The following is a 12381-nucleotide window of genomic DNA, read 5'->3' on the forward strand; positions in this document are numbered from 1 at the left end:
ATCAGTCTCGGGTCTCGGTACAAGTAGATACTGAGGTTGACTGAAGTAGTGTGACAAATACGAACGTTTCCGAGAAAGTACGATGGAAAACAGTTATGCACTTACATCTGTAAGTTGGGTGACAATGCAATATTTATGGTACCATTGAGGTAATCTGATGATGGACAAGGACACTGTGGACACACATAGGAACTCTGTGATAGATAGAACAACGTAAGCTGTGTTTGAGTTGTTTTCGAATTGTCTCGGTGAGTGTTAAAAGAAAAGTCAGTGTAAAAGCTTGTAGAGTAAGGCCAAGACAAGTCTCCAACTAGGGAACGAATCAAATAAATATTTTTGATTTGTGTTTTTTAAGTAGTCACAGTACTATATATGACGTTCTCAATCAAAAGGTACCACATTGTCGCTTGCCATAAGAACGTTTTGATAGGTTATTCGTCATCAGGTACCTAAATACAAAATATAGCGGCACCCTTTTTTAAATATCTATCGTTAATTTTAAATAATAACAATTATTTAGCGGTGGCGCTAGTGAGCACGTTCATGGGCTCTTAAAACACCATTCCCTACAACTTATGCCTAAATTCGCATATATACGAATCATTTCCCATATTTTTTCCTTCGTTTGGTAGCCTATTCATGGACAGTAATTTAGTAAAAACAAAATAAAATGGGCAGAACATAACATAAACATTGGACAATCAAACATTATGAATTTTCAAACAATTTATTACAGTAAAAACATGTACTGCACACATTATCTTAGTCATAATATAATACCTATGTACAACAGAGCAATTCCTTCATACAAAGCGAACCATCCTATATAAAGGGGCCCACTGACTATCAGTCCGCCGGACGATATCGGCCTGTCAGTTGTTCGGAACTGTCAAATTTTTGTTCTAACCGACAGTCCGATATCGTCCGGCGGACTGATAGTCAGTGGGCCCCTTAAAAGACACATTTAATAATGGCTTATAAACGGTTATTTTAGAAACCTCACAAAGTAGATACTAATATTTGTGCCATTTTCAACCAAAAGGGTACTTATTGTCGCTTGTCAGTAAGGCGCTATTTCCATATAGCTTCAATTAGAAATCAACCTTATCAACAAGCGACAATGTGGTACCTTTTGGTTGAAAACGTCACATTTAATGAATTTTAAGAGGATACACTGCGGCCGTGCGAAATCGCCTTTTCATACAAAAGTAGTCCTCATTTTTCTTGTGCCATTTTTAACCAAAAGGGTACTTATTGTCGCTTGTCAGTAAGGCGCTATTTCCATATAGCTTCAATTAGAAATTAACCTTATCGACAAGCGACAATGCGGTACCTTTTGATTGAAAACGTCACATTTAATGAATTTTAAGAGGATACACTGCGGCCGCGCGAAATCGCCTTTTCATACAAAAGTAGTCCTCATTTTTCTTGTGCCATTTTTAACCAAAAGGGTACTTATTGTCGCTTGTCAGTAAGGCGCTATTTCCATATAGCTTCAATTAGAAATCAACCTTATCGACAAGCGATAATGCGGTACCTTTTGGTTGAAAACGTCACATTTAATGAATTTTAAGAGGATACACTGCGGCCGCGCGAAATCGCCTTTTCATACAAAAGTAGTCATTTTTCTTGTGCCATTTTTAACCAAAAGGGTACTTATTGTCGCTTGTCAGTAAGGCGCTATTTCCATATAGCTTCAATTAGAAGTCAACCTTATCAACAAGCGATAATGTGGTACCTTTTAACCAAAATGACTGAATGAATGAATGATGATGTGACGTTTTCAACCGAAAACGTCACATTTTGACACAATTTGTTGTATATCAACCACAGCTATGCCCCTATGTTTTTTTTCGTATCTTTAATTATTATACGAGTTAGGAACATTTAAAAAATTGTACGAAATCTGTTTTTTGCTCCTAATTTTTACACAAATAAAAAACTCGAAAAAGTCAAACATATGGACATAGCTACGGTTAATATCCATCAAAATATGTTAAAACATTTTACATAATGTCATTATCCAGAGAGGTAAATGAGGACTACGTTTGTATATCGTCGCTATACTTACTCAACCTCATATCTGAAACAATCGTTTGATGGAAATGTCGCTTTTCTTTCATTCGGAATACGGGTGTTTTTGTCATCAAATGAGTGTTGCAGATACGAGGTTGAGTAAGTATAGCGGCGATATGGAGAAGCGGCCGCAGTGTATCCTCTTAATGATGATTTTTTACCATTAAAAAATACTGGCAATATTTTGGCATTCTATAATATTATAAACGTTCAACATAATAGCGCCTACACACTTCGCCGTAGGCAAATAAATGCAAGTAGGTATGTATGTATGCGTCGAATGCAAACCTAGCAAATAAAAACTTGTTGATCGTAGTACATAATACTTTCAAATAAGTAGGTACCTACAGGTCGATTCTCAAAAGCTGGCACGAACAGTTTATCCTCCTAAGTCCCAGCTTTTTTTAAACGTCATAGTCCTAGAGGCCTCTTGTTCATTTTTTGCACATAATAAATATTTGCTGTCAGTCCTAAATTGACTATTTACACATGCACATGTACGCATGTAACTCCTCTGGAGTTGCTGGCGTACATAGGCTACGGAGACTGCTTAACATCAGGCGGGCCGTATGCTTGTTTGCCACCGACGTAGTATTTAAAAAAACAACCCTATCACTGACTGTCAGAATATTCCGCGCGAACATTCAAATTTGAAAGCGGGGGCATCTGAAAATTTTGTACCGTCGGTGTTTATTACTATAGTAACTTACTTAATGCTGGGACTGTCGACAAAATTTGGTACCGCAGGACTTAGGAGGTTTAACAAAACTTTCATTGTATGAGTGACACCTGTATCGGTATCACAGAAAGTAATAGTAATAGTACGGAGTTATATCTATCTTTGGTATTATCATAAAGAACTGCCACGCAACGCCCCGCCCCGACTCGAATGACCTCGCCCCGCGACAGCAGATTGACGGCCGTTTGCCGGCCGCTCAGTACTGTTTTTGAGCAACTTACTCACTCAATGACGCATGCCGCGTGTACAAACACGCCGTTCACACATAAAAACGCAAGTGATTTTTGATGTATAGCGTGTTCGCCCTGTGTCGGTATACAGTCAGAGCCACCATTTTATTGGTCAATGTGATACACACATATTTTCATTCACTCGTTCATTCCATTCGTGACAGCTCTTGTGAATCGACCTATAAAATAAAGGGACTCTCGCGCGACATCGAAATATAGCTAAAGCGTTGCGGAATTTCACTGGAACTAATTTTTCATACTTTACTGAACTGTCACCCTATACTTGAGAATAACAACGCCCTCTTGACAATGATCATATACTGTTTAATAGCACTTTTGAGCAGTGCATTCCTAAATAGTAAAAAAAAAAGATTGCACGGTTCACACTTCGCCACGATACAAAAGTTGATAATCACAATAAACCCCCTTTTTACATCTAATTTGATAGAAATAGGTGAGCCGAATAACTCCTTTCCGATAATGCTCACAGCCTAATTTAAGAGTCCCTAAATACCCAAAATACGTCTTTCTGTCTGATTGTCCGTCCGTATGTCTCAGACATTTTACTTGCAAACTATAAGTTGATAATTAAAGAAATTTTCAATAGGTATAGGTGTACAGTCGAGTTCATAAATGAATATGTCGTAGGGGCATTCCACGAGACTGTCGCTTACGTAACGCTTTGCCTAGTATAGCAGCTACCTCAATAAAATCCGTAAATCTAGAGAATATACTGTCAATTTGTTAGCCAGGTCATGAAATATCACCAGACCCAATATCGCTTACTCAGCATTTCCAGAAGTATTAGAAGAATGGCGTTACGTAAGCGACATTCTCGTGGAATGTCTCCATATCCATTTATTAAATCGAGTTTTTTTTTTAAATAAATATGTACCTAGATTACATTTCATCATCTTAATCCATTGCAATAAGGTGAAAAATGTATATATATTTATGAACTCGACTGTATTGTGTAAGGCGGTAGGTACAGTCAAAGTGTAAAAATATGGGTGCATATAACTTACTCAAAAATATGTCACATAGATTTTAATTCGCTGACATGTAATATTTCATGACCTGGCTAACAAATTGACAGTATATTCTCTAGATTTACGGATTTTATTGAGGTAACTGCCATACTAGGCAAAGCGTTACGTAAGCGACAGTCGTAGAATGCCCTTATCATTATTCTAGCAAAAAATATCATTTTATTTCCAAACGACACAAACAAACACAACCCGATTCTCACAATACCCAAATAAATGCTTTTATTAATACTTATTTTTAACTTCAACACGCATTAAAATATTTGCAATATTATTTCTTGTGATTATTATGTTCAGGTAATAGGGGATATTACTGCAATGTTCTGCCACCAGAGTGCAGCACTAGCCCGTTTAATAAACCATAGAGTAACTTATACATACTGTACCTTTAACAGGTTTTTAACAAGTTTTCAAAGATATCAAAAAAAGACATTGATGCACCAAGGCGGTTTGTTTACAGAGGACCTACCGGGAAACGCGAATCCGAAATTTCGCTATCTGCCTCTTTATCGCTGGAATATGCAATTATGCAAGAGTGACAGAGATCGATTCGATTTCTTGTTCCGCGATAGACCCTCAGATTGTGGGAGTGGCGCCACCTACGCAGAGTTTCGCGTAATATTCCCTATTATACTCGTTTAATAATTATATGTTTTGATATATAGGTACCATAATACATGGTGATTAAAATCGTTTTATAACAGTGAAGTTATGTATAGACAGTAATTCCGTGAACTGTACCAAAGATAACATATAATAAAGACTGCTAATGTTCTTATAAAGTAGTGTAACGCAAATGACGCAACGCCTGAGCGATGCGTGTTTATACAATGTTACTTCAGCGAGGTGTTTTTATCATATACAGTATACTTTACTTTTACATATCGCCGTTATACTTACTCAACCTCGTATCTGCAACACTCATTAGATGACAAAAACACCCGTATTCCGAATGAAAGAAAAGCGACATTTCCATCAAATGATTGTTGCAGATATGAGGTTGAGTAAGTATAGCGACGATATAACCTCGTCTATTTTTACCCGACCGCGTCAGAAGGAGGGTAATGTTTTTCGACCGTATATCCATTCATTTGACACGCCCTACACCCCAAACGGCTGGACGGTTTTTGACATAATACGCCGCGCGGCATTGCATTTATATCGGAGCATCGTTAATAATGGCGTAAGCGCCATCGACAATAAGGTCCCTTTTTATAGAAAATACCACATATTGAATTCGTCAGAATTGTGTTAGAGTTAGGACAAAGCTAAGTTGGCAGCGATTTTGATAGCCCAGACGGTGCAACTGTTATTTTAAACGTCAAACTTCTATGAGATTACGTTGTTTAAATAACACCTGCACCGTCTGGGCTATCAAAGTCGCTGCCAACTTAGCTTGGTCTAACTCTAGTGACATATGCTTTATAAATTTGGAAAATGGCGCCTGCATATGAAAAAGGGGGAGGGGTTTGTTTTTTTTTCGTACCATAGCAATATGGGTATCAAATAAAAGGTAGTAAAAATACCATTTCAGCCTCAACTAGTCTGGGTATTAGTTTACTTGTTAGTGATGTTGAGAGTGACTAGTTGGGGATTTACGACGTCATATATGTAGTGGTAAATGGAACAGTAAAACCAGAATATTTACAGTACTCTGGAGTGTTCGGCAGATTAGCAGTCTTCATTATACACTCGTCCCAGGTAAGTCAATTTCATAATTACTTGTACATAGTTTTGTTAACTATTCAGTTGCCTATCAAGTCCATTAACACCCTAAGCATGTGAAGCTACCCCTACTACCCTAAATAGTCACCGTTTAGCACTAATAACACTTACGTCATAATTCGGAAAAAGATTCAAAAATAGTGTGCTAAATTTCGAGATTCCATTCCCCGCGTGTATGCTCGCTCTGTGTGGACCCGGCTAATACCGTCAAAACTCCTTAGATTGCCACTAACAGTGCAGATAATAATAAAATATTAATCACACACATCGCGCCGAAAATTTAAGGCTCAAGTCGCCAAGTCTTTACTGCAGCAGAAGGCTTCGCTTCGAGTTGGGCCTTAAAGGCTTGGCTTCGAGTTGGGCCTTAAAGGCTTAGCCGAACTCTTCCGTAACCAAAGTAGCTGGCAGTTTTTTTCGTTTGCTCGTGTAGGAATGATATCTGGTCTAAGCTAACTCTGCATATATTTTGCGGCGACAAATTGTGGCAATGCCGTTATAAACGTGATATTTTTTATGGTGGTAGGTACTTTGACACTGTCGCATGCCCAACTAAGAACTATTAAGAATGAAATGCCGTGAAGGACCGAAAGGAACTAAATCTTTTTGCACGCTCTTAATCGGTCTGTAGGTCTTTTAGTTCAGTGGAATTGGAGAGCGCTTGACTAAGTGAAACGGAAAACCGAAAACGGACGGAACGAAACGGTTCACAATGTCGCTGGCACAAGTGCGAACGAGATGAAAGAACGACGTGAAACGCCAAAGTCCGAAAAATATGAAGGAAAATCAAATATTTAACCTTAACTAATTTCTGTTTGGCCCAGTGGTTGACTGGTAGAGAATGCCTCAAGGCATTAAGTCCGCCTTTTGTACTTGTTCTTGTGCAATTAAGTTTAAAATAAATAAATAAAAAACTATAATTTTTTTTATTTATTGTGTTATGGTGTTTTCGACATATCATATTGTACAACTTATATTCATTTACTAAAGATTGGAGAAAAATCGAGTGTAAAACAGATTCCTGTTCATTCCCGGCTCTCAACAACCGAACTGAACTAAAGGGACTAAAAGACCGAACTAGTTCGTTTGACCAATTGACTGAGAGTGGACCGCTCTCTGTAGTGAATGAGCAAGGCTTCAAGCCTACAGGTAGCTGGCGGCGTAAGCGGTATCTTATTATTGCCTGCACTGTGTGTGACAACTTTTATAATTTAAATGGAATAAAAACTATGTGAACTAGGTCAATATAGGACCTATAGGCTTTCAAAACGCCGAATACTTGAGATATATAAGCGAAGTGGCACTAGCAAGATACCTACACAACGAAAATCAGTGATGTTTACAAAAACAACCAATTATGGGCCTTTTTATATACCCCTCTAACCTGGGATATCCATACTAATATTATAAATGCGAAAGTCTGTCTGTCTGTCTGTGTGTTCCCTCTTCACGCTTAAACCGCTGAATCGATTTAGATGAAATTTGGCATAGAGATAGGTTGAGTCCCTGAGAAGGACATAGGATAGTTTTTATCCCGAAAATCATCCCTTAAGAAAGTAAAAAGCGGGGTGGAATTGAGATAATTAATGAAGTGCCTGCTAATTTGTGTGCATAATATGCTCAAATTTAGATTGCTATGAGAATTTTTCCAGGCGCTGTTCTTACTCTAGCTGCCGTTACTAAGTCCACGCAGACGAAGTCGTGGGCAAAAGCTAGTAGAAAATATATGTAGAGTAAGGAAACCCCGTTCGAAAGGATAATTATCTATAATTTTTATACGAATAATTACAATAAAATTATTCTTGACTTGATAATGAATAACTTCAATTTCTGAAGAAAATTGAAAGCGTATATAAAATGATTTTCTGTGGCTTGTTACAATTTTAAAGGTCAATGTTGCCAGTGTACATAAAATTAAAAAAAAGTATAGCGTGAAACTATAGCAACACTACAAAAACAATCTTATGGATATTTATGTCTGAATTAAATTAAATTGATTGTTTGATTGATGGCGTAAAAAAACATCTAATAAATTTAACCTAAGTAGTTGAAATTGTTTTTGTAAACCATCACGGGTTAAATGCCCCACTCTAGTATTTGGTAACGGTGTCTGTTATAATGTAATCATGATGTCTTGTTCTAAAGTTCCTGTTGTTTCGCTCTAAGAGTTTAAATTCACGGCTAGCACACACTCAGAGCTAAAAACCACAAATATTTTATTGCCGTACGACTGATGTAATGGACTTACCATTACATCAGTATACGGTTTCATGTAGTCATTTGAATAGTAAAATATTTGCAGTATAATTATAGTACGGGCTTTCCATAGACACCAAGACATTAATTTTCAACTTCAAAACCGGTTAATACGAAATATACTTAAGCTATCTGTCATAAGATTTCGGCCGTTAAGACTTAGGGTCCGGCTGACCACTATTACTAGGCGAAGTGGACTTCTGCGATGCATCCTCCGGAAACTGTTTTTCAACCTGTTCCGCTACCCACTTTTTTACTTTCTGCTCCGTCCAGAACCCATCATAGAAAATAGTCGGCTTAATCCAGCACCCCTGGTTCTGCGGCGGGTGGTACTGGAGAGGTTCGCCCTCCGGACCGTTCGGGCGGACTCCGCAAGCATTCTTACATTCGACGGACCCCGACCGGCCGTTGACCACTAAATTCTTCGGCGGGATATTGAAATTTAGGTTAACGTTACCGTGGTGCCGGTCGTAGCTCTCGTAAGTGAAATGCCAGGGGCCGTACTCATAGTAGTTGGGGTAGATGTGGGGCGGGGCCACGTGGGGCATTCTCGGCTGGGGGGCGTACAGCGGCGGGACAACTCCACCCATGACCGGTTGGAGGACAAAACTTACATTAGAATTGGGTCGTGGGGCCGGTGGTCTTGGGGCTCCGGGTACTGGCGGCCTGTTGGCGGCGGGCGGCAGGTTGGCCGGCATCGGGAGAGCTTTAGCCACGGGCGGCGGGTGGTGGACTACATTCTTGATCGCGGGAGGGAGGGGATGCCTCATATTAACCGGGTTGGCATCTTCTTTTCTCGGGATGTTTTTAGGCAGCGGGGTGTTGGGGTCCTTGTTGGCGAGGTTCTGGTTGTTCTCGGGCTGGGGTTCAGGCAGTAGAGGGGGAGCTACAGGCGCGGGTACGGGTACGGGTACGGGTACGGGTACAGGCTCAACTCGGTGCGCGTCGAGCATCTCCATCAGCTCCGTGGCGACGCTGCCGCCGAAGCTGAGCAGCGTCTCGCGTAGGGCATTTGTTACTGCACACTGAAAGTTTTTACGGTTTAAAGATTAATTCTCTAAGAACAAATTAAATTACTTTCTTATGAAAATATTAAGACCTTGGTCATTTTTTCCTTTGTATATGATACTTATTTCGTTTAAAGATTAATTATTGAAGATTTCAACTTAGTAACACTGCAGTACTGGTATATACAAAAAGCTTGTAATAGATGTACTTAGAGATAGTAACTAAATGTAATATCTATATACATATATAAAACGTAAGTTAGTACCTATTTTTTTTATATAACGTAATACTGCATGCACTTCACTGTTAACTGGTTAGCGTTAAGGATTTTTTTTTCTTATCTTCTTCATGAATTTATAATGTATTAATAATACTTATATTTTCTTTTATCAATGTCTCCCGGAGCCTTAAGCTCCGAATAATCAAAATTATTGTATTTATTAAGTGGTGAACGGTGTTGGTCACACATACTGTAAATAGTGTTAAAACTACTATATTTAAGTTTCCCTTGTAGTGATTGTTTGTTTACCTAAATAAATTGAAAAAAAAAAAAAAAAAAAACATCTTACCCTGAAAATAAACTTTACATTGCACTAAACTGTTTGTCACCATTAAAGCGTTTAATAAATTTCATTGCATGAAGTTTCATAGTTTATTGCTGAGTGCTGAGTGACATTGGATCAGGCCGCTAATAATGGTTGGAAAACTGGCCCTTAGTTCTTAAATTGATTATAATATTGTTGATGTTGAAGATTTAATATAAATCCAGATGTGAAAAAGTGATTTAAGCATTGTACAGCATTAATACAAGAGATAGTGTAAAAAACCGGCCAAGTGCGAGTCTGACTCGCGCACAGAGGGTTCCGTACTTTTTAGTATTTGTTGTTATAGCGGCAACAGAAATACATCATCTGTGAAAATTTCAACTGTCTAGCTATCACAGTTCATGAGATACAGCCTGGTGACAGACAGACGGACAGCGGAGTCTTAGTAATAGGGTCCCGTTTTTACCCTTTGGGTACGGAACCCTAAAAATTAACTTTTTATGTAACAAAAACCTCCTTTTGCAATATTGAAGTTGATTAATAAAAGAGTACTAGGGAATGCAAACCGGTTTTTAATTGTATGGAAAAACCGGTTATTAACCGAAATTTCATGCCAAAATGCTGATATGTTGATCAACAGTTGTTACAACTTGTTCTTCTGCTGTGGTAAACATTAATTGCAATGCTGAAATATTCACCTGAATGAATGGAAATAAACTCTTTCCTAAAAGTCATACCTTCCTAGCCTGATGTATAGCTGAGCCTTTCAGATGCGCAGTGCAGGTGGCGTATCCGACGTTTTCTCTGCGTATGTCGAACGACTTGACTGACACGCACACGAACGCAGCTACTCCACAACAGTACTTTCCATTTGCAAAGTCCACAAAATCTGAAAAATGCAAGAAATGTGGTAGATGTTCATCCTGACCATTAAAAAAATTGAGATTTATTTACAGAATATCATTTTGCATTTTTTTCTTAATCTAGTTCCAATTCTCAATTCAATTGAAACTTAAACCTTAAAACCTTAAAACGCAAGTACAATAGCCAAAAACACCTTAAACATGCTGTTTTCGAGCAGTAAGAACCCTAGTATATTTCAAATTTTTATTTATTGTAGGTACACAAAAATATTTTCAGGGTTGTTAAGATTAACTTAAATTAAACACAGTTGACAAAATGTACCTGGTATAGAAAAATACAGTCAGGTTACTCTGGTTCCTACACTAGGCTTAGCCTGTCTCATAGGTAACCCAGACTCGAATGAGTTTAGTTTAGTTTGAGTTTATACAATTAATTAACATAAAGAAAGAAACAAGCATTCTAAAACTATCTTAAATTATATTGATTCTAACTTTAAACTTATTGGAATTTTAAAATGAATGTGTGTGTGTGTGTGTGTGTGTGTGTATGTATGTATATGGGTGTGTGTGTGTGAAAAGAAAATTATTTAATTGTCAACTTTTAGAAGTTCTTCTATGTCCTCGTAGGAAAGAGCATATGTAGCATAAGTGACATGTCATGAGTTAAATAGGGTAAGATGATTTTTTTATTTGTTTAAAAAATGAGCACATCTTGCCATCAAACATAAAAGTTTGGCAAGTTTTCATTGTAAGATTATTAGTGTAAGTTAAAAAAAATCTAAATCAATTCAATTTTTCAAGCTGATGTTGCCAACCTGCCACTGTTTGGTCTTTTCTAGATAGGTATCCTCTGAAAATTTTATTTTTGTTGACCTCATGTGTGTTGACCAGTTTGTGGTTTATGACCTTTATGACCAGAGAATCAAAGAAACTAAACTATAATAAAGTGCATTTACCCAGATCCTGTTTGTTGACAGTCCAGCTCCAGTTGTTGAAGCCCCACTGTGCATGACCAAAGTTGATGAGCTGCTGCCTCCGGTGCTGCTGGTCACTGTCGTCATCACAGGGCACCGCCTCCGAGAGTGGCACACTGTCTGGCTGGAAAACCATAGATTACCGTGGGGATGCATTTTTTTTAACTACAGAGTGGTCCAGGCTAACCTTGATTATTGTTAACAATAAATAGCAAATGTTTGAATTTATTTTTGCAACTTTTTCAACAAGGATGTTTTAAAAGAAATTCTCTTAGATTCAATCACCAGTGATTTCACATTAGAACTTTAATCACTACGATATTCTAACCGGCTATTCCAGATTGTAGCCGTAACCTTTCAAAATAAGGAATGTAATATGGGGCAGTCACCTACTTACATATTAAATTAGTGCATAAGTACTGCAGTAAATCATTGCACATACGTACTGGTTTTTAGCGTAGTATAAATTACATTAAAGCAGCCGCATCGCGCAATCGTAGACACGAAATCACCTCTGTTCATCTCGAAGAATAATGTAAACTACTAGGTTATTTACCATTTTTATGTTGCAATTGGCCACCGGATACCCCGGTTTTCGCTGCATTTTCCGTTGGACACCGGCTGCAGCCTTTAAATCCGAAAACGGATAAAAACAACTATCCAATATCCAGCTGTTACTTTGAAACTTTGTGTATTTCAAGATAAATTTAGCAAAATCGCAATGTTCAACAAAACAAGTATTGACATTTTTGCGCGGATGTTTCAATAGCAATACTTTTTTTTTCATAGACAATTTGAGTGGCTTCCCCACACATGCAATTTACCGGTTTTTATCGAAAAAACTACCACGGAAGTAGCTAACTTTTTATACTTAATGTATTTTTTTTTTATCCTGGCTATACACACATGAAATGTCAGTGTC

The 12381-nt window shown here is 37.9% G+C and overlaps 1 protein-coding gene across 1 annotated transcript; it reads right to left on the reverse strand.

The window, feature by feature from the left end:
- Positions 1-954: 954 nt before the first annotated feature.
- Positions 955-12213, reverse strand: LOC134749506 (uncharacterized). The gene is made up of 4 exons (XM_063684446.1): positions 12016-12213; positions 11442-11583; positions 10360-10511; positions 955-9094 (listed from the first exon to the last, which is right to left on the reverse strand). The coding sequence occupies exons 1-4, from the start codon at positions 12061-12063 to the stop codon at positions 8222-8224; spliced, it is 1215 nt and encodes a 404-aa protein (XP_063540516.1). The 5' UTR covers positions 12064-12213; the 3' UTR covers positions 955-8221.
- Positions 12214-12381: the final 168 nt, after the last annotated feature.

This window comes from Cydia strobilella, chromosome 18 (assembly GCF_947568885.1).
Source record: "Cydia strobilella chromosome 18, ilCydStro3.1, whole genome shotgun sequence".
NCBI classification, from domain to species: Eukaryota; Metazoa; Arthropoda; class Insecta; order Lepidoptera; family Tortricidae; genus Cydia; species Cydia strobilella.